At 37.9% G+C, this 26,397-nt stretch overlaps 2 protein-coding genes across 10 annotated transcripts in view; one reads left to right on the plus strand and one right to left on the minus strand.

Annotated features, from left to right (window-relative positions):
- The first annotated feature begins 1,316 nt into the window (after positions 1-1,316).
- Positions 1,317-10,882, plus strand: LOC145461067 (uncharacterized). 2 transcript variants are annotated; one of them, XM_081445626.1, is made up of 9 exons: positions 1,317-1,540; positions 2,934-3,033; positions 4,230-4,493; positions 5,415-5,606; positions 5,888-6,001; positions 6,425-6,511; positions 6,904-7,011; positions 9,415-9,866; positions 10,191-10,524. In XM_081445626.1, the coding sequence occupies exons 3-9, from the start codon at positions 4,265-4,267 to the stop codon at positions 10,362-10,364; spliced, it is 1,356 nt and encodes a 451-aa protein (XP_081301752.1). In that variant the 5' UTR covers positions 1,317-1,540; positions 2,934-3,033; positions 4,230-4,264; the 3' UTR covers positions 10,365-10,524. The 2 variants fall into 2 exon arrangements, with proteins under 2 accessions (XP_081301752.1, XP_081301751.1); XM_081445625.1 differs by lacking the exon at positions 1,317-1,540 and adding an exon at positions 10,738-10,882 and having other exon boundaries at positions 2,413-4,493; positions 10,191-10,293.
- A 1,125-nt stretch (positions 10,883-12,007) lies between these two features.
- The window catches only part of LOC145460981 (myocyte-specific enhancer factor 2C-like), a 32,877-nt gene continuing 18,487 nt past the window's right edge, over positions 12,008-26,397 (minus strand). For 5 of the 8 annotated variants that reach the window (XM_081445620.1, XM_081445622.1, XM_081445618.1 and 2 more), the window contains 8 exons: positions 24,764-24,921; positions 21,763-21,966; positions 21,373-21,426; positions 20,665-20,754; positions 20,188-20,398; positions 15,780-16,003; positions 15,123-15,460; positions 12,008-14,624 (listed from right to left, as the gene is read on the minus strand). In XM_081445620.1, coding sequence (XP_081301746.1) covers positions 14,360-14,624; positions 15,123-15,460; positions 15,780-16,003; positions 20,188-20,398; positions 20,665-20,754; positions 21,373-21,426; positions 21,763-21,966; positions 24,764-24,817 — 1,440 coding nt within the window. In that variant the 5' untranslated portion in view covers positions 24,818-24,921 and the 3' untranslated portion in view covers positions 12,008-14,359. Of the gene's footprint in view, positions 14,625-15,122; positions 15,461-15,779; positions 16,004-20,187; positions 20,399-20,664; positions 20,755-21,372; positions 21,427-21,762; positions 21,967-24,763; positions 24,922-26,115; positions 26,393-26,397 lie in introns of those variants that run through there. The other 3 variants (XM_081445617.1, XM_081445623.1, XM_081445624.1) reach the window with 3 other exon arrangements.

A 26,397-nucleotide genomic window follows, 5' to 3' on the forward strand; every position in this document is an offset into this window, starting at 1 on the left:
TAGGCGTGATCGGTTGACGCGATAGAAATCTCGAGTTCATAATCTAATTGTTAACTATAAGTTTCACATCTATTTTTCAGTCATTAGCAACTGGCGTTGTTCAATTGTTTCTTGCTGTACCAAAGGATCGAACCCGATGGAGTCACATCGTCACAGGCGTGGCATGTCTTGTGAAGGATGCCCTCCTAAAGTCCTACTTCATAAGAGTTGTAGACCTTTCTGTAAGTATTACTAACAGCTAACTGAAATTTCAATCTTTAAATTCGCAACCAACTGAATAACTGAGATATGCTGTGGAAAGCACTGTAAACATTTACTTAAAACTCAAAGGCATTGTATGCTTTCCACTACGATTTAAAAGCTGTTGGTTTTCTGCCGCGGTAGACCGCAAAACAGTCGTATTTTTTGCGAACGCGAGAGATGGTCAATGTTCGAAAGAAAGGTCTGGAGCGAGTGTAAAAACGGCGAGGGAGAATGGGGAGAGACGCTATGCAGCGGTGTCTGCCAGATCAATCATTTGTCTGCCTTTGACACGAGATATTTTCTCAACTTCTAATTAACTTACTGCTCTGTTTGCGGTCATGTATAGTAATTTATCAGTATTGTTTGGTTTTCTTCCGCCCCTTTTCTATGACTACTTTTAGCTAAAACCAGGAAATGCCTAAATATCCATAAAGCGCAAGTGTTACTTTGTAAACAGTTTTTTGGGGTTCCGGGTTCACCGTAATAATCTAATAGAGAATTCAGCATGACGTTTACAGCAGACGGTAAACGGCAAAAATTACCTCTATGATTTTGTGTTCTTTTCTTCTAATCCATAACTAAATCACACAAAAATAGAAAAATGTCTCCTACTATTCACCACAAATTCAAATATTTTCACTCTACTGTATAGACAGCTGAAGACCGACGGAAAAAGTTTCATTTTTGCTGTTTGCCGTTTGACGTAACGTCATGCAATTTAGACGTTATATTCTCAGTAATTTCCCCCTGGCGTAAAAGTTCTGCTCTGATCATGTGGCTTTACAGCAGAACATATGTCCTCGTGGGTAATAATTTGGTGTATATCGGCGCGAAATTTAATCCTTCTCTTAAAGCCGTAATTCAAAAGCTTTTAATGCAAGTATTTCGTTACGAGATCAAACAAAAGTGAAACTTCCTCACTCTTGTTTACACTTGTTTTCTTGCTATTACTGCAATCGAAGCCTTGTTTAGTGTGGAAAATCATTGAAGGATAGCTTTTTTTTAATAGAATGTACGATCCTTTTGATACATTCATCACAGAAGGGTCATGAAATAGACCTCAGTATCAATAATTCAGGAAACATTTAAGGCAAAGTGTGACCGACTTGTTAACAGAACGGATCTCATCTCTATACTATTTTTATTTATAAGCGCGCTTGGAAAATCGCTGTCTTTGACAACTGAGTATATATTTCCTTCTTCGCCTCAGAGTCAGGAGATTTATTGGGAACAAGAGCTGTACAAACAGTTTAAATACAGAGCAGCTACTCCAACCTTCCATACTTTCAACGCTCATGTGAGTCCAACAACTCAATTAGTGTGTTAACACAATATTATAGTTATGTATGTGTACAATATACTGTAGTTATGTCCAGTTTGAATGTCTTCTTACAACTTATTCAGCACAAATAATTTCTGAAGATATTAGTGGTTTGTGTAAAGATGTACGTTTGTACTCATTTTACTTAATGTAATATTTTATGCTCATTCAGTTCATTTACAAATTTTTAAGTTTGTAAATTTTTAAATGTGTTCAAGTTAAATAAGAACTACGGAAAAACAAAAAGCTCAAGTACACTCTTTTTTCTAATAAGAATATTGTTTTCCCAGCAGAGGCTAAATATTTTTATTTTTCTGCCGATTTTAGGCTGGAAATCTTGTGAATATTCTTAGATTATAGCGTATGACATTTCTGTTTTCGAATGTATTTGGTGTCTGGAGTGGATGGTGTTAAAGTTATTTTGGAGCCAGCCTGCAGGCGTTTTAAAAGGCCTGATATCACGCAGATAACCTCTTGCAGGAATGTTATTAACGTCCAACATACGGCTAGTGCTATTTTTGTTGTTTCTTGGCTTGTTTTGCCGTTTAAAGAACCGGAGAACTTTATAAGATTTAGTTAAAAACATTGTATTGCCAAGTTTTCTCAGCAGTACAAAGTACGACGATGTGTTTGAAATTCATATTATATTATGTTATTTTGAGTGTTATATTTTCACTTTTTTCTATTTCCAGCCTAATTCTTTAATTGCTCCTGTTTTCATTACACACTGTTAAACTATTGTTTGCTCATAGATCTATTGGCATTCTTGTAAACTGACGATGGATGACGTTTCATTCCAATGTCTTGTTAATATAATATGAATTTAAAACACATCGTGTGGTTTCTGAAAGCTGTATAATTGTATTTAATTTACAAATTTTCAACACAAAATTATATGCTTTTTAAAATCTCAGCGTTATTCTTAAAATATTCTTAAAATTTTGGAAATTTCAGCCTCGATATTCTTATAAAAAAGAGAGAGTGTGTCAAGGGTGACTGTGTGTACGCACGGATAGGAACAATTAGCCGCAGGAAGAAAATTGCAAAAGTCAGGTTCAATCGAGGAGAGAGTCGGCGCCATTCCCGTCATTAGAAGAAGTCAATTAACAGATTTCGTCAAAAGATTAAAACGTTTGGAGTTTGGAGTTTGTTGCTACAGATGTTGAGAAGGAATCGCCAAGCATGAATATGATCAGGCATGGCCATTCATAACAAATTTCCAAATTGTACAAGTTTGTATGGTACAGCGTGACTGAATGTTAGAAACATTCCGGGAAAAAAAATAGCCTCACGCTGTATTGGCAGATGGAATCGAAATTGAGAACATTTCAAACTCAATATTTCCACCATTTTCCTTTCCTTTTTATAGGATTGTAGAGCGGGGTTAAACTTTTGTGACGAGCTAGAAGCGTCTGCATTTCGTTCCGCCATAAAGGAGAGAATCAAAGAGTTTAAAAGAAAACGTCAAGGTTGGTAGAAATCAAGGCCCAAACCGCACGTATCCGGATATTTTTGACTTTCCGGATTCAAAAATTTCCCCGTCCACACGTAGCGTATTCAAATCGAATTCGCCTGTCCACACGCACCCGATGGTATCCGGATTCACTCTAGAGAAACTAGGCCTACACGTTGTGCCGCCACTGTATTGGTTTATTGTTGGGTAAGAGACTGGACAAGATTTTGTTACGTCATCGGATTCGAAAATATCCGGATTCACCGTCCACACGTTATCGGATATGATTCGTTTCGGATTTAGTTTTTCCACCCTGGAGAGCGGGTTCAAAAATATCCGGATTCGCTGCCAAATTCGCCGGATGCGTGAGGACGGGGACTAAGCTATATTTCTTGTTTTAGAGCTTCTTAAATCGCGCACCTTCCTGAAGAGAAAGAGAACATATCAGAGAGATCCTGTATTCTAACCAATAGAGAAATTAGAAACTATCCTCTTTGATTTTGCCTCGCCACAAATCGTCGAGTAATTTGGGTGTCATAAAGCATTTTAATTTCTTAAACGTCGCTTGCCTCATAAGGTTTTCTGTTTACCTGTTAAAAATGTTAAATTGAGTTTTAGTTTCAATAAGCTTTGAACTGCGTCAAAAACCGCAGGCAACGTGGGTAAACCAATCAAGGCAATTATGATTTATTTAAACCAACCAGCGACAAAATCATAATCGATCGTGAACATTTTCCCGTACTTGGCACGAGTTGCACACTTGTGCTTCCCATTATGATTGGTTCTGATTGGTTAGCTGCGTCATCGTCATCGTCATCGCATCTGGCTGTGATCAGCCGATTGTGATAAGGTACGGACCATTATATTTTTAAGGGGCGGGATTAGGCAATTTTCTGTGGCATGAAATTTTTTTCTTACCCTCATAAATTTTTTTTTTTTGGGGGGGGGGGGGGGAAATTGCCCAGTCCCCTTCACCCTCTTTCCCCTCTCCCCCCTCAAAATATTGATGGTCCATCTCTAACTTTGTTGTTTTGTTTTCTTTGAGTTTACACAGCCTGCTTCGCAGAAGCTGGGTAAATTTACGTCTGCAACGCAGGCTAAGTGCACACAGCCAAAAATCTGGACTATTACAATTATCATTGATTGCACTGTTGTTGTCACGCACTTCGACTAGCGTTACGAAATCTCTCAATCTACTGTCACGCTTTTCAGAGGCTCGTGAACGCAAAGTGCTGGCTCAGCAACAAATGCAGATGCAACAGATGCAAATGCAACAAATGCAGCAAATGCAGCAAATGCAGCAAATGCAACAAATGCAACAATGGCAGAAAATGCATCAACTGCAGAAAATGCAGTCCATGGTTGGAGGTCCTATGGGACGAGGCGTCCAGATGGTTCGGTACCAGGCTATTCCCAGCCGCGCTCCGTTTGCTCAATCAAGAATGATGAGGCCACAGGCATCCCAAATGATGGGCCGTAAGAAAGAAATATCACAATATTACTATTAAGTAGAGTGTTGTAATGTATTTAAGGCCTAACTGAAAGAGTTGGACGAGATACCTGGCATAACGTCATGGCGTTGTACAGATGGCCTGTGAAAGAGAGAGTACCCCCTTTAATTAGTTCGTACGTTTTCCCCCCATATTCCGAGTATCACTGGCTGGTCCCGAGGGAAACACCGACTTAATAGCTTTCTCGGTGTAGTTTACTCATTTAAGGCTCATGATTGTGAAAAGCATACTGTCCAAGTCTGCTTCATAAAGACTCCAACAGAAAAGTGAACGGACAGAAGAAACCCTTCAATAAAGCTATATTTTGGCCAAACAATTGAGATGGTATTGAAGGTGTTCTTGGTTGAAAAGGATTACAGTCCTTGTGCTATTTTGTGATTGGGGGCGAAAATTCTGGGATATAAATGAGGTTCAAGACAAGACCTAAGCTATGGTGAATGGCCAGTGGTGAACAAAAATGAAAAGCTGTTTCTTGTTAATTAAGACGACAGAGATAAATTGTGTTCTTCTTCTTGCATTGAGCGTTATCCTGTTAGCATAATGTTAGACTTGTGGAGGTTACTACTCACTACTTCTTTTGACTGGGTGCAGTTCAGTACGTCTTAAAAATGAATTATACAGCTTGTCGCGCACTAAAACTTCAACGATCGATGAAAGTACAATGAAGAGACGAACATTAGATATGTTCTAACTGCTGGGATCGTGCTAGGCCTTCTCTTGATTTGTCCGCTGTGGTGCCGGTCCCGTTACCTCGCAAAACCGTTATATCAAATAATGTTATCTCCAAACACATTGATCGTTACGTAACGCGTCTCGCGGCAAAAGATGTTACGTGACATCTAAAGCTTGCACTAATGACACTTATGATGCTGTACATTTAATCTAGCTCGTCCCAGATCACCGGGACCAATGCGCGGACAAATGGCGCCCCCGGCGCGGAGAGGAATGCCAAGAGGAATGGCACCAACTCGGAACATCGGCGCCTCGCCAATGGCTACCGTCCAAAGGCCCGCTGGACCGCAATCCAGAAGACAGCCGGAAAACAGCGGGCAAAGGAGACCTATAGCACCTATTAACGGTAAGTTTGACTTAAAGACACCAGCCAGTTCAGTATGCAAACCACCGAAATTCTATGTCAGTACGTAACAAAGATCCATTATCTTTTTTTCATCCAAGTAACTTGGTTTTAGTCATAGTCCACGCCAGTCCAATATTCCATCACGTTTTTCACGCAGAGTAGAAACAGTGAGCTAATGGTCGCAGTTGTACGTTATTTGAAAAACATAGGTCTTGAACAGGCAATTACACTTGTGTTTAATTTGTTATCACCTATGATCAATTGTTTATTTTTCTTATCAGATTCGATGAAGCCTGAAAATGAGGCAGCTCCAGCTCCATTAAAGAGACGAACGAGAGAAGAAGAGCCTATTTATGAACGTATACCTGCGGGTGATCAATCTGCACAGCAGAAAGGTCAGTGATGGTAAATACGAAACAAACTGAAAGGGATAATGTCAACACAACTTTCACATCAAACCAAACGCACTCTCAGTTCAGAACCAAAGAGGAAGAGAGTCACACTGTTAAAATAGCAATGATAAATATTTCATCATCTCGTTACAGCGCATGAAAAGGAAGTTTTTAATGGATTTGTTGGGTTTAGGTTGAACTATTGCTAAGCTCTTTGTTGTATTAAAAGGAGTACAACACTGTGCGAAAGTTGCCAATTAGATTAAAGATACTCTCTGTCATTTCGGAAAAGAAAAAATCGTAAACATTACCAGAGAGTATTTCCCCGCGCTTCATACCGGACGTGGGTACTTTCCCGCGCTGAAAATTTTCCCGTCTTCTTATTGGTAATTTCTTCGACAACATTTACGTTTCTCCTGACAGCAGTAGTGGAATCGTCAGACCGTTCTACATTACCTCCAGTTGAGCCAGAGCAAAACAAAACGTCGAAGAAACAGAAGAAAGAGAAGAAAGGTGAATAAAAGAAACCAATCATAGAATTAGATCATTCTGAAAGCTCAATTCCTTGACGGTCAAGCTACAAGTACCACTTGTGTTTCAGAATCTTTAAAAGCTCCAACAAAAGTAAAAGCTAGTTTTCCGTAACCGGACTTAATAACTTGCTTTTAAATTTCTGATGAACCAATTAATTAATTAACAAAAACAGACGAGAGGAGAATACGACGTTTTGAAGTCATCTTGGCTCCATTATCAAGTGGAGAAAATAACTTTACATGAAATAGTGTGAACGGTATGGAGTCAAGATGACTTCGAAACATTGTAGTCCCTTTCGCTCGCTTATTTTGTAATTAATTGTATTTCAAAGTGTTTCCTTATCAGGAACGAGTGAGTACAATTTATTTCAGGTTTCTTTAGCGGGCTTTTTAAGAGGAGCGCAAAAGATTCTGAGAAAGCAAAGGACATCAAAAGGCCAGGCCCTGCTGCAGAGAAATCCATACCAAGCACACAGCAAGGTGAAAATCGTGGCGAATCGTAGTTTAAGTTTCTTTCATCTGACGTGGTTGAATGCAAAGAATAATGCTTGTAATGTTTACTAATTCTCAGCTAAGAAGACTACTTCCAATAGCGAAATATTGGTCGTTTAACCCTTTGAATACCAAACTTTCGCCAAAAAATACCGTTTTTAATAATAGTCAGGTTTTTCAGCTGCCATGACGTTAAATAAGCCTAAGTTTTGCTAAAAAAGCTTTTTTTTTTACTAAAAGGAGAGATTTTTCGAGGATTAGGTATAAAATTGAGCAAAACTTCAATTACGGGCATGCCATTAACCGTTCTCAATTTCGTTTGTTGGACCTTTCCTTTCTGTTTTTCTCTGCCCTTTTACACTGGCTACCTTTTGCATTGTATGTTCTTTCTGGCTGCAGTGAAAAGTTGGATGTTAATTACGGGCGAAGCCTAGAAATGGACCTTGATCAATCATAGGCGTTGTGGACCATTTTACCACCGTTTTTGAACCAAAACTGATAACGTTTTTCGATTTGCGACGTCGGAATGTCGTCGATATCTAAACCTGACCATTGTGCGGAAAGGGCTAGCCTAGCACTACTATCTGCTTATCAAGAATATCTGATGACATTTAAATTGATGACGTCACAAGTTGTACAAAGAGCACGACCATTAATTACGCGTACATGCGTATTTGGTATTCAAAGGGTTAATTCCCCTTCCATTTTCATGGTATTAGTCTTATAACTACATGAATCTCCTGACATTGCAAGAAGTAGCGTAGAATCAGTGCTTTAGTTTTCTCGTGAATTGAGTGCATCTCTGCATTTGATCACATTTAACGCATAGTTTTCTAGGGGGCAGTGACACCCCATTTTGGTGAGTTGGTCTTTATCTTACTCCAGCAAAACGTTAAAAAAACCTTAAAGGAGAAGGTCACTCCAAAAAACGTATATATTTTTTGTCAACGCTAATAAAAGCCCTGCAGTTTAGCCACTCACCAATATACGATCCGAACTCGGAGCGCGACATATAAGCGCCATGGCGGCAGCGAGCACAAAGCGCGAGACCAAAAATAAACCACATGTTCCTTTGATTTTTTTCGCACTCAGAGTGGGCCGCGTAAACGACCTTTTCTGCAGGCGACAACATTGTCAGATAGCTGAATCTGAATTTTATGACAGGAATTAAGCGAAAGTGCCGTCGGAAAAACAGGTTGCAAATAGCTGATTTGGTTAGCTTTCTATCGCGGGAATTACCGCGGCAATATATATATATATGAAAAAATGGCCCTGCCATCCTTGAAACGACGAAACCGCAAAATTTCACAGCTCATCGCAATTTCTTTTTTTCGTCAACATACGAGTTGTCTTTCTCTATAAGAACCTAGAAGCACTTTTAAATTTCTTTGGTAAGCCGTGAATGAAGACAAAAAATTCACCCAAGGGAGGATCCAAAAGCGACACAATTTCGTTCAGAGATTAAAAACATATTTTCAGTAAAATAAAAAATAGGCTTCGCACTTCAGTAAATTAAAGTTTTCTTACGTACCTTTCATTTGTTCTTTCCCTTTTATACTCCAATGTCCCTGAATTGATTCTGGGCTAACTTTTGTTTCAACACAATTGTAGTATTGATCTCCATAACATGAAAGCCGCGGCGTCGTAAACAAGCAAAGACCAGCAAACCATTGCTTCCTTTGACTTACACTGAAGGCAAATAGCACACAGCAACACCATTACTTCGCACATTCCCGTGAACATTACCGTTTCTCGCGCCGATTTCCCAAAATGAGTTAGCTTGTGCGAAGAATATTGCTTTCACACGTGTTTCATTCAACTCAACCTAGAAAGAGGGCGTGTCACAAAGTTTCCTGCCTTTTTTTCATTTAACTTCTTCATTTAGAGGATACTGAAATGTCTACATCGAGCACAGGGAGCACACAATCTTACTGAATAGGAGGAGACTACATTAAGGAATGAAAAGAACGAATAGTTAACCTTTGCCTGTTGTTATTTCTTACGCGACCTTACAGGGAAAACCACTACCTACGCCTCAAGTCCTGCGTAACACTGTAGTGCTAAACTCGTACTTAGGCCTCGTCGATGTTATATGTAAACCAAACAAATTTTTGCAGAGCGCGAAATGGCCTAATTACGAGTTTAGCACTGCTGTGTTACGCAGGACTTGTAGGTAGCGGTGTTCCCTGTATACGTAAGGTCGCGTAAGAAGTAACAAGAGGAGACAAAGGCTAACTATTCGTTCTCTTCATTGCTTTGTTTACTCGCTTCCTACTCAACAAGATTGTGTGCTCCCTGTGCATCGAGCAGCCATTATAAAACATAATGTTAGAATTCAACGAAGGCCGGCATGGGATGGTAATTAGCTTTATCTTGTTTTGCTATTGATAGAACCATCTCAGCCACTGCCGCCTGCTGCAGCGCCCCCAGCTGCCCCTCCCGCTGCGGTACCTCCACCTGCTCCGGCACCTCCGCCTACTTCGGCACCTCCGCATGATCTGTCTGTGCCGCCTGCTCTGGTTCCTCCACCTCCTGTCTCATCAGCAATACCACCACCAGCACCACCACCACAGGCACAAACCACAGTGGAACCGTCTCCACCGCCTGAAGCAGATGATGGATCGATGCCTCCTCCACCTCCACCTCCTCCGCCACCGCCACCGCCACCGCCACCGCCACCACCCCCTCCCCCTCTGCTAGATTTTGAATTTAGCGATAGCTGCAGGACAATGAGTGGATTTGAGAACTTGAGTGGTACCGGTGGGATTGGTGCTGTTGGTGGTGGAGTTGAAGGGCCGGCAACATTTCTCGACAGTATACTTGCAGGACCACAACTTAAGAAGGTAATTGTCATTTTAATGCTTCAAGAATTTAATATAGCCAAATATGATTATTTCTCTCCGCGAGTGAAGAGTAGATCGAGAAAGATATATACAGAGAGATACTTGTATTTGTCGTATCCAAATTAGTTTACCGCGGGCATACTCATAATTTAAAATAAATATTTTATTACGTTATGCAAATCCCACCTTACCTTTGTTTCTTAAATATGGCGGTTCCTTTCAATTTCAAGAGCGCATCTCTACGATCGATATGAAATGTTTCATTTTGAATTATGTAGTTTATCCTCATAAATCATATTCTGTTTCCTTATCTTATTCTCCCAGGTTGAAAGATCAACCGCTCCAAAGCCGCAAGAGGAGTTTACAGGAATGATGGGAAACTTGGCTCGGGCATTAGATGAACGTCACAAGGTCATGCATTCTTCAGGTAAACATGTTACATTGTTTCTTGTTTTCTCTTTGTATGATACAAAGGAAGCAAAAAAGAATGTCATTTGAAAAGGAATGAGAACGAATCAGATGAGTACCTTAATAAGTGGTTTCCCCGCAAGTGCGAGGCGTCGACGCGAAAACTTTTTTCTGATTGGACAATTACAACACAGTCCTGCTTTGATTGGCCAGAAAATTTAGTAATGACTGTTCTTAAATGCGGTGCATAAATGTATGCAGAACACACCACTACTCATTTTTTTTTGTTTTGTTTTGTTTGGAAACTTATTGGTATATTCTGCTCGCAATACTCCCCATCTGCTTAAACTGATATGTAACCAGAACCATTTGTAACAGGGCTAAATGATCTTAATTTACAAATGCTACACTTGTTCGTGATACACGCCTGCTTACTATAAGTAGTTGATGATCTTTTCCTCAGATGAAGATGACTCTGACGACGAAGATGATGATTGGGATGATGACGAAGATGAGGACTGGTCAGACTAAACATAATCTTAATTTGAAAACTATTTAATATTTCTTCACTGTACAACTTGAATACTGCTTTAATTATTAAAATCGTATCAAATGTTGGCGTTTCTGAGTATTGACTTAACTTGTAAGTAGAGAATTTGTGGTGGCTTGCTTCATTGAATTCTAACTACATGCATGCAGACACGCACACAGACGCTCTTTGGGCTCGTCACGCAATCTTCTTCCCTCAAGAACGTCTACTGAAGGGAAGGAAGATTGCGTGATGAGCGCAAAGAGCGTCTGCGTTTCAGGCTAGCGCAATGTAATTTTCTTGAGTTTAGGAATAAATTTTTAACGTATTATTTTGCCTTTTGCCACTCAGTGGCGACGCATTGAACTTATATGAGCGATCTCGCTATAAGGGCTTGTAGACACAGCTTTTTCAATGACAAGATTCCTAAGTCTCCCTAACGGCGCTCATTTCTTATATATCTCAAGAGGAGCCTGGAATTGGATCGGAGGAAACTCCACTTAGACGTAAATCGTTCTCTGATTTTCGCACTCAACCACATAAATTAAGGTTTGGGCCAAAGACTTGTAGTATACTAATAGACTGAAATGAAAAACTGCTATGATCTCTGTGAAACCGTCAATTTGAAATGTTCAGAATTCAGGGTCTAATGAACGTTATAAAATTAAAGAACTTGGCAAAGAATCTCAGGATAAAACACTCGTCGATAAATCGTTAATCATGATTTGTTTAACGACATGGACACCATTGTTTTTGCCACGGACAGAAACGCTAGGTCCATGGTCCTCATTCTTTTTTGGGAGGCGTGGTGGCCAACTATAATTACTGCGTAGCAACTTGTACTCAACTCTGGGTGAGGTCCTTGCGTCGACCTGGAGGATAATGCTTCAGTTTTCAACAAAGTTTGCAGCACACCTTAGTGGGCCTTGACTTCTCTTTACCTTCACGCCCCCTCCCCACCCAACCCCGCCCCCCCCCCCAAAAAAAAACACGCGCGCACACACGCGCGCCTTGCAAACATAAAGTAATTTGAGTTATGTTATCATTCAATTGAGTCTTCTCCTTTCTTGCCCTCCTCAGCCCAGCAACGAAATTTCCCAGCCGTCGGTCCTTCGCTGCATCTGGTTACAGGGTTTAACTTTCGTTTCACTGGGCAGCTTTCTATTGGGGGTTTTTGACACTGAATAAATTAACAGACAAACACTTTCCCTGTCGTTCTAATACTTTATTTTCAGGAACGTATGCAGAACTAAAATTATAAATTTTACAAAAAGAACAAATTTACGACTACAAAATCTTTACGTTTCACATAGCAACCACTTATCTCTCTAGCGTTCAAACAGTAAGTATAAGTTTTCAATGCTCGTCGAAACCAAAGCCAGGAATCGGACAGAAAAAAGCTATTTGATTTGCTGAAAGCAAAGTTGCAAATCATATTTCGGGTTCTTTCTGTAGAACGTGATTACTACTAATGCTTTGTACAATCTGGCGCAGTGTAATATTCGTTTACTATTTCTGCGTCAAGCACGGTATCAAAAATTGTAATATATCTTAAGCAAATATAGATAAACAAATCCAGGCGCTAGATGGGGGTCCTGCCCACTTCTGTTTAAGGCGCCCGATAGACTTTTAGTAGTGAAATGGTATGCAATACAAATAGCGATAACTTCTATCCACTTACATCCACTACATTGTATCTGTAAGTCACAGTTTGTAAATCAAAAGTTACCAAAATACTCTACCGGCTTGAATTGAACAAAATGTACAGTATCGTATCAATAGTATCCGCAGAAGACTGAGAAAAAAACATCACACTGTAGAAAAATTCTTATCAACCTAATTTTGCCAAAACAAAACTTAAAGTACTTAAATATCAAAATTGAATGAAATAGAAAATCTAAATGTCGAAGTTTGTTATCAACGACTAAGAAAATAATCACTAGGCAAAAAAAGAAAGAAAAAAAGAAAAAATGATAAACAACATTGATACCAAAGAAACCATACAAACTTAACTCTCCAAACGAGATCTAACAGTGATGAATTTTTCAACAATCAGTTGCGAGACAATAAAATTCAATGCCATCTCATGGATACTGAAAAAACGTAATATCGAGTATACATAAATCACCTTTTGACTGCACTCTTAAAGAGTTCTACATCTCTATATTACTTTACATAATTACATACTATGGAATATGTCAAACGTTATACAACGAGCTATACTGTATATCTAGTACAAGAAAACCCGACTCGTGGGAAAAAATGCACGACAATGCTTCATGTTTATAATAACCGCGAGCCATTGACTGAAAATTAACTCCCTTAACAAACACAACTCTTGTGCATAATATAATAAAAGTGAAAATATCTGACATAAAATCCTTAAGTTTTTAAATTGTAAAATTGCCACGAGCAAGCTAATCGTTTAAACGAAAATACAAAACTACACTGTAGTCATAATGGAAGTTAATTTAATTGTTTCGTGCCGTCTTAAGCAACGCCGTTGTCGTTTCAATTATCTCGTAATTTTGGGCCCATTTTACAGGTCTGTGTTTAGTGGTCACGCCTCTGAACAGAACCGAGGCTAGTCAACCCAAACCTCGATTCCAGGCAGAGGCTCGGTTACATTTCACAGGCCTGCAAAATGGTCTATTAGCTTTCTATTTGATATACGTCTTGAGTAATATTTACAAGAAAAGATGGAATCGCAAATAAGAAAACAATGCAATGCATGCATTCCAAGGCTGCTATAGCAAAAGGGATATAAAAAACAAAGCAAAATGTCCTACCCTGAACTGTCATTGACGAATTCTCACAGCAAACAGCGACAATGAAAGTACCTTTACCAGTCAAGCACTGACCTACTGCAAGGCACAGCAACGTGCAAGCAACTGTAATAAATACCAAAGCCGAGCCTTGGAAGTTTAAAAAAAAAATAGTGATTCTAAGCACTGAGATTCTAACACTGAGTTAAACTTGCAGTAATGCTTTTTTGCCTTAGAGAAAACCCATTTTTGTTCCAACAAGTAGCAGTTGATAAATATAGTATTAAGTGGACCCACTGGGACTAGTTTACCACAGATAACGAGCACCAAAAGAGAGACACTAACCCAAAACACAGAGTTAGTTGTTCCTTATGCATTCAACCCACAATTCCATACAAAATTGGAGTTGTGCCAATAGCTAAACAATTTGGCCAGCACAGTCAGTTCAACAGCTGTTCACAACAGACAGTTAACAGTTAACGCTTCACATTACAATGCCAGAAGCGATAATCTTATAAATTCTTTATAATTCTTCTTGGGGGAATTACACTTTTTATCCCGGCGTTTTGCGAGTGACCATCACGCCCTGTTCACTGGAACTTGTTCCAAAACAGAGAAGGGAAGTTTGGACGTTAATCAACCTACAAATTTTTAACAACATTCATAACAGCCTTGGTATAAACATGATGCCAGCATCACAGAATTAATGATATTACATGTACCTCTCTTAGTCAAAAACACAAATTAACCTAAAATCATCTATTAATATAAAATCTTAAGCCTGATGCTTCTTAACGCCACCCATTGGCTGTAGCAATGGAGCCATCCAAGCGTGGACGCTTTGGGGCTCCGTCTTTGTCCATATCACGGTCATCTCTGTTAGGTGCGATTCGCCGCTGGACTTGGTACGGTGAAGTGGGAGATATGGATGAGCGAGAATTTGGTGAAGATGTATCTCTATCTGCTGGCTCTGCCTTGATATTCATAGTTGACATGCCTGGACCATTGGCGGAGTTGGGAACAGTAAGACGATTGCCCAGTAAATTGGCTACATTCCTTCAACAAAGAGCAAATTTACATTTAGTATATTAATTGCTTATATATATTACAATTCCAAAACAGGAACTAAATGTAGGCTTGTGCATGCTCAAATGGCCTCTGGCTATGTTTATATTTGGAGAGCTTGTTATGGGGAGTACATGTATTTCTGTACTTCCAGAATTGACTGCTCTTACATTGTGATTATGGAATAATTTCACATCTCAAAAGTTCAAGGCCTACGTAAGAATAACATAATGACTTTGTTATTACTTAAGTTTCTGATCATGTTGTAGCAGCATAAAATGCAGAAGCTCTGCAGAAGGAGGTTAAAAGCCACAAGAAAAAACATAAGAACAGGAACTTAACTTCGGGGTGGCTTATTATGGATAGTTTGCAGACCTGAGATTTGAGAAGCTCATCATCTTTAGAGGAGCTAGGGAGTGGGAATTCTACGATATAGGAAATTAAGTTGTTCCAGTGTAGACACTCATGAAAGGATAGACAGCATCTTACCCTGCCTGTAACAATCCATGCATGTTACTGAGTTGTTGCTGTAGTATTGCCTGTTGCTGTATCAGCGGCAGAGCAGCAGCAGCTGGATACTGTGCCAATTTCTGGGCCAGGGACTCTGGGTTATCTAGAGCAAAATCAGCTGGAAACCCAGAAGGCAGAGAAGAGGAGAATGATGGCGGTGCCCCTGCAAGATTGGGCGTGGCAATGGAGAATATGGGTGTGGATAGGCTGGGGTTCTCACCCGGTGTCTGCAAAGGTAAGTTATTCAGAGAAATCACAGGGGTAGACAGAGGCGGATTTTCATGTCCTGAGGCTCCAGTTATGCCATGACGATTAGGCTGCAATGTAAAGAACACGGAACAAAATTAACATACATAAAAGGGAAACAGGATTCATACTACTTATCAATACCTGTCTATGAACAAGGTTTTGCTGCATTGAAAATAAAATATTTGGCAGGGAAGCTTCCATTACAGGACTGATTGACAAACATTGTTCTCATTGAGCATTATGTACCATGGTCAAAGTAAATGAAGTTAAATTATGACAAATGTACACTGTATCTCTTAACAGAGGAAGCCACATCCACCATAGTTGCCTAACACCTGCTAACAGAAATATCAAGACAAACAGATTCTTCTACATGTAAAAACTTACCATCTGTCCTGCTGTGGAACCTCTGTTAGGAATGTTAATCTTTAACAATGGCCTGTTGAGGCTGGGTGGAGGAGTGGCAGCTTGTGGGTGTGGAGACACAGAATTCCGTCCACCACCAGAGGGTGTGGCAAATGAGCCTTCATTTCCCTGAGCTGATCCAGGAGTTACACTTCTTCTGTTATATTCAGCTGCAGCAACAAGATCAGACATGTTTTGTGTATTGCCTGGAGAAAGGAAAAACGCTCTCCATTTTGAGTACAATGTTACCTTCCATGGCTATCTAATGTACAGCAAAAACTGTATTCTACTTTACTTTCCAACTCCCACCAGTTAAGGGGAACTGGAAAAGCACATAAAGAATAGACTGATTTGGCTGACGTGCCCACATCCTTCCACCCAATTCAGACCACGTGATGATTCATTTGGGAGGTTAGAATTGTGCAATTTGTCACACACAACTGATTGCATGGGAGTATGTACAAACAGAACAATATAAACCTGCCGAATGAATCATTATATGATCAGAATTGGCTGGCAAAAAGGTAGCCAACCATCTATTATTGCTTGACAAAATACAAGATTATTAAAAAGGTTGTCTGCAATACAAAAATGCAAGAAAAGGCTGCAGCAAATTGAAGTGTGTAGAGGTGGAATCTGGTGTTACATTTCTGTCATGCCACACAAGCTGTCAGAAAGTGTACAATGCACTGTTCATCTTTGATTGAGATATATTATGTCCATTTATGTCAGTATAGAACATTATTGTAGGAATGTCCCGTGAAGAAAAGAACGCTTGGAAAACTTGAAAACATGAAAAGCACTGTTCTTTTTAAACATAAAACTAAATGTAATCCATCAACAGACTGAAAAATTTGAACCACCTTTTGTAAACTAAAAGCTCATGTACTGTATGTTGGGAAAATTTTGTCTTTTTAACTATCATCGCCTATTCTTCTTCACTACAATGTCGCATAGGGTGTCTTCTTGATTTAAAATGCATTCCCTCTCAAAAACACTGAACAATAATGACGACAGACGATAAGAGATATGGAGAGATTCAAGGAAAAGATAGAGTGCTAGTCCTCGTTTCCTTATGGACAGAATCAGATCGAATTTCATGCATGCTTGTTGCTCAAATCTACATGCTCAAATCTAATTTTACAAGAAAAAAAAATATAAACACATAGCTATTTCTTGAGGATAGCAAGGTAATCTGAGAACAATGTGGCATTGGTTATAGGACATTCAGGAAGTAACAATGGACCTAAAAATGGTGTTCAATTTTGAAGCAATATGCAAGGTCTACATTTTTACCATTTCAAATTTGTAGCATTTCCACTGTAGTTGTTTTTGTTGTTACATCATGCATACTACGTCTATTTGTTGCAACCTACTGTTTATTGTGAGTTATTATTTACGATTCACAAAAACTAGAAGTGTTTATTTTTTTTTTATTATAATAATTTGAAGGCTTTAATTCTGACACGTTTACACCTAACATAATGAATTTAAAAAACAAGATTAAGTTTAAAACAGCAGTGACTGTTTATTTCAAGGTTTTATTTGAAGGCTTTGAATTTGACACATTTACACATAACAAAATGAATTAAACAAGGTTAAGTTTAAAATAACAGTGACTGTTCATTTCAAGGTTTATTCAATTCAATAAATTACACTTGTCTCTACTTACAGTAACAGCAACTTACAAATTAAAATGTATACCTAGTATAATCATTAGAAGTACTTAAATGTAAACTTTTACAACATTGTTTACACCGTGTTTGAACATCAATAGATATTTTAAAACAAAGACATTTGAAAATGATCAAAAGTTTTTAAGAGCACAATAGACATGTAGTCATTATGCAGTAAAAGCATCTGTTACATGAACAATTCTTTATTAGTTGTAATGTAGGGTACATTGTCATGAGCTCTGAATTTGTCGCAACCCTGGCATCTGCTAAATATTTCTTACTTATTATAAGTGATGCAGGCTACCAATTGAGCTCAGAGTAAAATTCAATAGTGAATTTATTCATTGTTTATTACTGTTTTTATCTGTTTTATATTCTTGCGTTTTATATTCTCAAATCATATTTATGTTGTTTGTTTTAGTGGTTATAAAAAAAAAAACATGAGAAATTACATTTTAAAATATTTTATAGGTTTTAATTTTTTCAGTTGCAAGCTACAAATATTATTATTTTGCATTTGATGTCATTTTTAAAAGTTAATTTCTTTTGCAAAAAAAAAAAAGCTTCCTATAGTCAGGTTGCTGCTGACAATGAAATAAATGTAAACATCTTTTAAGTCAAAAGTTAGACAGTGTTATCACTTAAAAAGTTAAAAATGACTGTAGGTATATGAATTAGGATCTAAAACTATTTAAATAACCATATTCATACAAAGAATACGTGCACCACATTCCCCATTTGAACACGGCATTTTCTCTGTACAATCATAATCAATTTTGTGTGTTTTTATGCCCATCAGAAACAATGACATCAGCTTAAGAAATTCTGCCATTATTTTTGCAATACAAAAAAATTTAAAGCACAAGCAGAAAAATTATTGGATTTGCAAATGCGAATTGCAAATTCCAGTGATGCAGTACAGTACTGAAGGTCAGAAAATATGATGGATCAAAAATTAATATATCCATGTCAATTTACACATCAACCTTGTTTGGCTGCAATACAAATTACTTACAAAGATACGTGCATTAACAAATTTACAATCAAAATGAAAGGTAACTCCAAATGAAATGCAAAAGCTTGCCACCAATAATCTCCTACATGTATTTGATTTCCAGTGCTTTGAGATTGTTAAATTCTTAATTGATTTGTACAATATAATTTGGCAAAAAAAGTACAAGTAATTTTGTCAAGGAAACCAGCGGGAGTACATTCCTTTATCAGCTTTGGGGAGGTGTGGGGTACAATTGGTCTGAAATATAAAAACAAAATGGTTAGTCAATTTTTTTTTTTTTTTTTTTTTTACGAGTGGAGACCAGGCATGCTTGAAACTGACAACATACAGATCTTGTAATTAATACTTGCAAACAAAGCAAAATTACAGTAATGAGGCCAATGGACTATTTTTATACTTTAGGAACTAATAAAAATAATTGGTGCAATAAACCTTTTTCTCTGGCTTCTTCCCAACAAACTACAACATGCAATTTGATATTTAAATAAACAGGTTTTAAATTGTACATTATACTGGAAACTAAGTTTACAGGCTTACAGTTCTAGTAAATGATTATTTTCACTTATTTATATGTGCAATATTAATAACACAAATGTAACATACATCACTACAAACAAGACTTGTGTGTTGAATTTTACAAAATTATTATGTGCATTTATTTAATGTATTCTCATTTCCAACAAAACAATAGATTCAATGATGCCTACCTTTTCAAGATAGGAAAAATTCCAAGTTGACTTCAAAATTGGTACTCAAAACTAATGCTTGCCATCTAATTATACCCTAACCCTTTCTGACCCTTTATCCAATACTTGCAACTTAATGACAATTGTTCAAAATCCTTTTATCAGCCACGTACATAGCAATACACAGTTCAGTGCAATAAAATCTTCAAACCATAGCGTATTAATTTGGTACAACCTCAGTTCTCATTTTGTGTGGTCCAGATAATAATTAAAGTAGATCTTTACAAATGTGAAACAAAACTGCAACCATATCATGAGTCATCTTTTCTATTCTAAGTATACATTATACAGTAGCATAAAAGGTAGTTCAAACTTTTGCTTTCCATTCTCGAATATTCTAAATTCACACTGTAAACAGCAAAATATACATGTGATACAAGTACGCAAAATAACAAAACTTTATCATTCATGCCAAGAAGAGTATAGTAAGGAAGGTTGTGTTTAAGTTACAAGTAGATATAGCTAGGTGAAGCTGCCAAATTGTCAGTCAGTATATGTCAAATGCTAGCAACTTTTTTCAGTGGAAGGCCACTTGGTTGAACTTGTAAGATTTGTCAAAATGTTTCAGGAATATACACCTGCACACCAGTACATGTATGTCAACTGTAAGATGTTACACATGTTTACATTTCCTTTCTAATTTGCTTACTCATACATTCTGAAACTCTTTTTTTAGTCAACCAAAATATTTTAACCATATCAATCAGCAGAAAGTTTACTACAAGCAATTTATGAAATTAACCATGAGACATATTGTATGATTACCAGAAAAACATTCCCCCACCCCCTGCCCCCCTACAAAAAAGAAAATACAATCATGCGGAACATGTTATTGCAGCTATGTTTCCACAGGAAACAGTTGTGAATGCTTTCCACATTAAAAACAGTCATCTGGTGGAAACTTTCCACTTGAGTAAGCAGTTTTCATCTAATGAGTACATGAAGTATCCTACCTGTTATACCAGCAGCATTTCCTTGCAGTCTACCATTCATGTGGTCAGCAGTGATTCTAGCACTTGAGCTCACTGGAAGGCTGGGACCCACGCCTACAGCCTCTCTACTACCTGGCCTACTGCCATAACTTTCCTCAGATCCATTGTTTGAGGACACAGGGATAGTGACAGGCAAATGATGAAAATTATCTCCTGTGGTAGTTGACTGCTGCTGAAAAATAAGTACTAATATTGAAACCATTTCAAGCGCAATACTGTGTTGCACGACAAGACTAGAATGCTGGACTGTAAAGAGGACTAACAAGCTACATGCAAATGTTTGGCAGAAACCCTTCACGGGATTGCAAGACCAAAACTTTCTTTTTATCATTTTATGACCAAATAGATTTAAAATGGATACTTCCTATTATCAACATTTCAAGGCCAAAGAGAAGTATAAATGCAGAAACAGTGATTTCATTGGTCATGTATACTTACTGGCTGAAGCAAGTTCTTTTTCATCATCTGATCAAATTCATCATTGATTTTGTTGTACTTTTCTTCTGTTCTTGGAGTCAACACAAATTGCTGCAGGAAAAAAAAAAAACAAAGAAAAATTAGTTTAAAATCTTTAATTTCTTCAGGCATTTACTTGAGACAATTGAATTCTCTAAGTAATGAGTGAGATTTTCTAGATTTTTTGTTGTTGTTGATTTGCAAGAGTGCAATGTTAATGTACATGTAAGACTAAATATATGATTTGTTTGACATTGCTAAATGCACTACAAAAGCACTGCAATCAATGTTTTCTTTACATTAAAAGTATGTTTGGTTCAATTAATGTTTTAACGACATAAATTGTCCATTAGCAAGGCATCGAGAAAGGAAATGTATTTGTAATTGCATGTAAACAAACAATAATTTTGTTCTCTACTGAAGAAATTGGTACACAATTCAACATCTAATATAAAATTAAACTCCTTCACACAAACCTGAAATAACAAATTTTACAAAAGAAGTTGCTTAAGATTTTCACTTTGAAAAATAGATAACAATTTTTTCCCCGCAAATATAGGTTGCAAACATCACAAATGTGCAGTTTAGATGACAGCGTGTAGCTTTATTTCACATTGAAATCATTGAAGCCATTTAAACATATATTTTGATTTCTAACAACAATAATTTCACACATGCAGTATAACTTACCTTTTCTGTGTCATCAGGGGAAGGCAATGCCTTATTCTCCTTCTTTGAAATCGTCTGTTAATTACATTTAAGAAGAACAAAATATTTGTTAATAAAAATAGCACCAAGTTGCAGGTGGATATGGGGGACTTCTTACACTAAAGTGCACTTGAAGGAAAGACGGGTTATTGGATGAAACAAAGGAAAAGATTTTGCAAGGTGGAAAATTATGCTCTACAATTGTTAATGCATAATGTTCAAAGCCACAGTCTGTTACGACAAAGGCACAATATTGATTTGGACATAAATACATTTGTAACTTTTTTTTCCAATTTTGTTTCTATCTGCAGCAATGTACATGTCAAAGTTCTATTGCACATTGTACTTGTATCTCATGATCAATTACTGTACCTCAACAATATCTGTGTTTGTTCTGCTCTCATGTGGTTCATTGTATTCTGTGTATTTGAGAAGGATCTTGTCCATATCTGTGCTGGCATACTGGAACAGTTTGTTACCAGAGTTGAAAATGATCAGAGCAATCTCGCAGTCACAGAGAATGCTCAGTTCATACGCTTTCTTCATTAATCCAAATTTACGCTTGGTAAAAGTAACCTGGAAAAGGGAGAAAGAAAACAAATTGTGCATGTGTGTTAGTTAAGGACATTCACATGAAAATTTTCCAGTCGATAGATTTTTTTTTTAAAGTTTTACGGCAGTCAGATAACGAGTTACTTGTGTCAGAAATAGAAATAAAATTGGGGTCACCAACTTCATTTCAGAGATAGAGCGTGTGGAAAACTACCCTCATTTTGAAAAATTGGTACACGTAATTCAGCATGGTCTACAAGCATTTATAGTAAAAAATATCGAACATGAGTCAACGGAGGCAAACGATCTTATTCATATTTTTTAGAAGTGGGTCTGTTGAATAAATAATTCCAAATTTTACCGAAGCTTTCACAAAAGATCAACCCTTCAAGAGACATTTGAAACCGTCACACAGATAAATGAAGAGCTAAAAAGAACAGAATTTGATGGTGCACTTTGCGAAAAATTCAAACGTCTAGTCCTCAGGAAAAATACTCCTTCTTTGCCTCAGAAAACGTTGGCAGATACAAATTACATCAAGTATGTGAGAAGAACATTATTTTTTTTCCTCTACCCTTCTCTACCATGATCCTTTTCTAGAAAAAAAATACATTTTATGCAGGTCCCAATGGGCCTTATTAGACTGCAATGATTGGTATGCCACTGCAAGTTGACAACTTTTAAAGTAACTTAGCTTGTCACATTCTGATAATTTGGCCATCACACATGTGCGGGTTTTAATAAAACAACTAAATAAGGAAAAAGCAAACAAGCTGCCCATCCATGAAGAATCAAAAGATTTAATCCAAATGGTTCTGTTTTTCTCTTTCGACTTCAAAAAAGTCCAGTGTATTCAGGCAAAGCTCTTGTTTCAAACAAAATACAAATCCGAATATTCTAGCTGGGAAAACCTCTTTAGTCTATAAATCTAATACTTGACCCTCTTTTCTCCTAGGGTGTAAAATGTAAACAGGATTCAAACACAAAAAATCCTCTCTACAGCTAAATGTCCTTATATATAGCTAGTACAAAATCAGTAATATCATTTTACTTTGGTCAACAAAAACCAATTGTCCACTTTTTTCTTTTAAACAGTTCATTATTTTTCATAAGAATATTGTGAAAAACCTGTCCTTTTCTTGTGTTTTCTCTTTCTTTGACAAATTTTGACAGATTGGAACGGGCCTTTATCAAAAACAATGCCAAATATTCTAAATGGCCATGGAAGAAACACCCATTTGTGTAAACCAATCTAGGCCAGTCCTCAAATTTCAATTCTAGATTCCAGGCATAGTGATCTAAAAGATTTGCAGATGAATACACTGCTGTCTTACCGATTTAGACTACCCACCAAAACTGTTACTTTACAACCTCCTTGTAGGTGAAGTTGAAAAAAAAAAACAAACAAAACACCGCAAAGACTAATGGCCTAATTATTTAATGTATATGTCACATAAAAAGGGCAACAAACAAAGTAAACCTTTTCCCTTTCTACTTCAAAGTATTTTGTCCACAGAACTTATGAATGTAAATATATAGATAAATACGATTTTCACTTGAACTACTGGAAAATCAGCTTTCCATAACAGAGCAAATGAAAAGAAAGTGTTTCGGTTTTGAGACCTTACGTAGACAAACGGTATTCGAGGAATGAATCTCTCATTCGCAGCGGGAGAAGCAGACAAATACCATTTCAGGAATGCCTTCTAGAACAGTGCGAGACAAAAGCCTAAGATAAAAGATATCGATTTACATTCAGCCACGAAACTACAGACAAAGAAATTCACGCTTGCCTTTGTGTTTTACCCATAGAAACAGCAAAAACATTACGTACGAACACGATCAAGATATCGGCGTTTGACGTACATTGTAAATTATGCAAATCGATTTCACCTTAAAGACACGTATTTAAAAGGTGAAGCTCAAATATTGCCAGCAAAAATTTAGGAAAACAGTGTACATGAAGTTTGAGGGCCCTATCACCAGTGCATGAAAATTTATATCTGTTTCATGCCTCAAGGAAGTCCACGAATGTTTTATTCACGACAAAGCCAACATCTTATGTTGCAGATAACTGCTTAAACAGCAGACAATTGTTTCAACGACATGTATTATTGTACAACACGTTCAAGATCCAGCAAGCACGTCCTTTGTCAATAAACACCTTTGGAAGCAAACGCTACTGGGAAATAAAACGCTAATGGCATGTTTAAAATGATCTCGAAATTCAAAAGGCAAACAAAGGGCCAAAAATATCTTGCAACACGCGAGGCTAAGCATGATACGTTTGCCCATAAATTTATTCAGATCAAATCACAGTAATTTTATCGAACGAAAAATCGGTCGAGTACGATGACAAAATCAAACCGCAACTCAAAAATTTCCCTCTTTCGTTCAGGCACACTGTGCGTTAGAAAGTTTTCTACGTTGATTCTACTACCGAGATGTTGATGACTTTACTGGTGTTGGGAAATTTGCCATGAAACTATTGGTACGCATTCGTTATTTCATGCTACGCTACACTTCGTGGCACGTTGCACAAACGCGGAGAAAACTTCGATCCTGGCTCTCTTAATCGTTAAATAATAAAACACAACACGACATTCACTAATGGTAACCCAGTTGACCTACGCGAGCTAAAAATATCGCGCCATAATGAAATTCTAACCCCAAACCACTCTTTCTATTTTCGACCTCTGTGTGCAATATTTAGCATCTCTGAGCCGCCCGCGCGGACGAAAAAAGCCACAAATCTGCTATTTGCGTCTGGGAGCAAAAAAAAAAAGCGCTTTGCGCGAATAGAACAGAGTTTATTTCTAACCTGGCGATTTCTTTCGTCGCCGATTCTTGAAATCTGTATCTTCTTCCTTCCCATTTTGAGCTCTGGTTTCGGGCTATCGGTAACTTCTAGTTTTGTAGGGGGGCTTCCAGCCAGCTTTAAATTAACTTCGTCTGATTGAGGCGTCGTACGCTGTAGATCTGTAAAATGAACAGATTCAAACAACAAAGTGAGTTCATTAAATCATAAACAAGTACCAGCTACCAGTCTCGACACCGTCAAGGGAAGGAATGCTAAGTTATCAACAATGTCTTCGCAAGATTACAATTCTCACAATTCTCGAGTAGAAAAAAACAGCGAGATTCCGAACGTCTCTCCTCGCCAAATTTGACTTCAAGATGATCTTACAACAAGCAGTTCTTCCTTCGTTTGCGAAGTGATCGTTTATTGCGTGAAATGATGTCATGGCATTTACGATCAGTGACTTTCGCCGCAGATCTTAGCGTGAATGATCTCACTTGGGAAGCATTCCTCACGAAGGTTTACGCTCCGAGCACGGAACAGCCTTTGGTCACTGAAAACTGTGAATTTCTCACCGAAAATCAACGTCCTCGTAAATCAAAAGTTGAAAACAAGGCCGGAAGTCTTCTTCCAATTCTGCCATCTTGCGAACGTCGTCGAATATTCGATCGACGTTCTTCGCCCTCGACGAGAGTGGACTTTGCCTGTTTGGGACGATCGATCGTATGCAACGACTACGCCATTTCACGTGTACTCCACTACAACACAAATATTTCACCATGGATGGCGGCAACCAAGATAAGTGATAAAATAGGTGAATTTAACAAAATGTTTAAGGGATCTTCAAGGCTTGGTAGACACCAAGAGATAAGCTTATAGATCTGCTAATCTTCGCACGAAATTCACAACGTTTGGAGCGTGAACAACATTGCCTAGACACATTATTGGCGATTTCGTTTATTTCGAAAGAGCATTAGAAAATTGCTCTTTCTTCCTCGATTCTGAAACATCTCGTCGCTATTTGAACCTCTTGTGAACACGAATCTGCAGGTGAAGTCATCAACAGTGAATTTTACTCGGCATTTCTTGGGCGATCGGGCAGACTGACGCAGCATTTTAACTTACTGTCAATTTGCTTCAAATTTGTCCTTGCACGATAACATCAGCGATCTGTTCTGATTTTCGCTGGGAATTTTCGCGAGCACTGCAAGCTCGTATCGATCGAGAAAAAACGAAAGATGTTCGTCGATCGAGTCCTTGGGTAGCAGGGAAAAATCATGAAATCTTTGCATGTAAAAATATTTACAGGTTTGTGTTCAACATGACGAAGTTCGAGTGTGCTTCGAGTTATCACAAGAAAGCAAGAACTTTACCTAAATCATTGAGAAATTGTGGCAAATGAGGGTCGGAAACTGCGAAGAAACAACACTGTTACTAGCGGCAGCTACTGCGATGGCAAGGTTTACGGAAAACTGCAAGCGAAACAGACGTTCGTGTACGTTGCAACGAAGTCAAAACACGATTTGATGCTTGTTAAAATGTCAATGAAAACCCAAAGGTGGCTACAATAACCTTTCGAAATCGTACGGCTAGTTTTTTGGCTGTTTATACTTCGGTGTAGACGGAAATAAAAATTCAAAGATCTATTTTTACCC

Source organism: Orbicella franksi, chromosome 1, assembly GCF_964199315.1.
Source record: "Orbicella franksi chromosome 1, jaOrbFran1.1, whole genome shotgun sequence".
Classification (NCBI taxonomy): domain Eukaryota; kingdom Metazoa; phylum Cnidaria; class Anthozoa; order Scleractinia; family Merulinidae; genus Orbicella; species Orbicella franksi.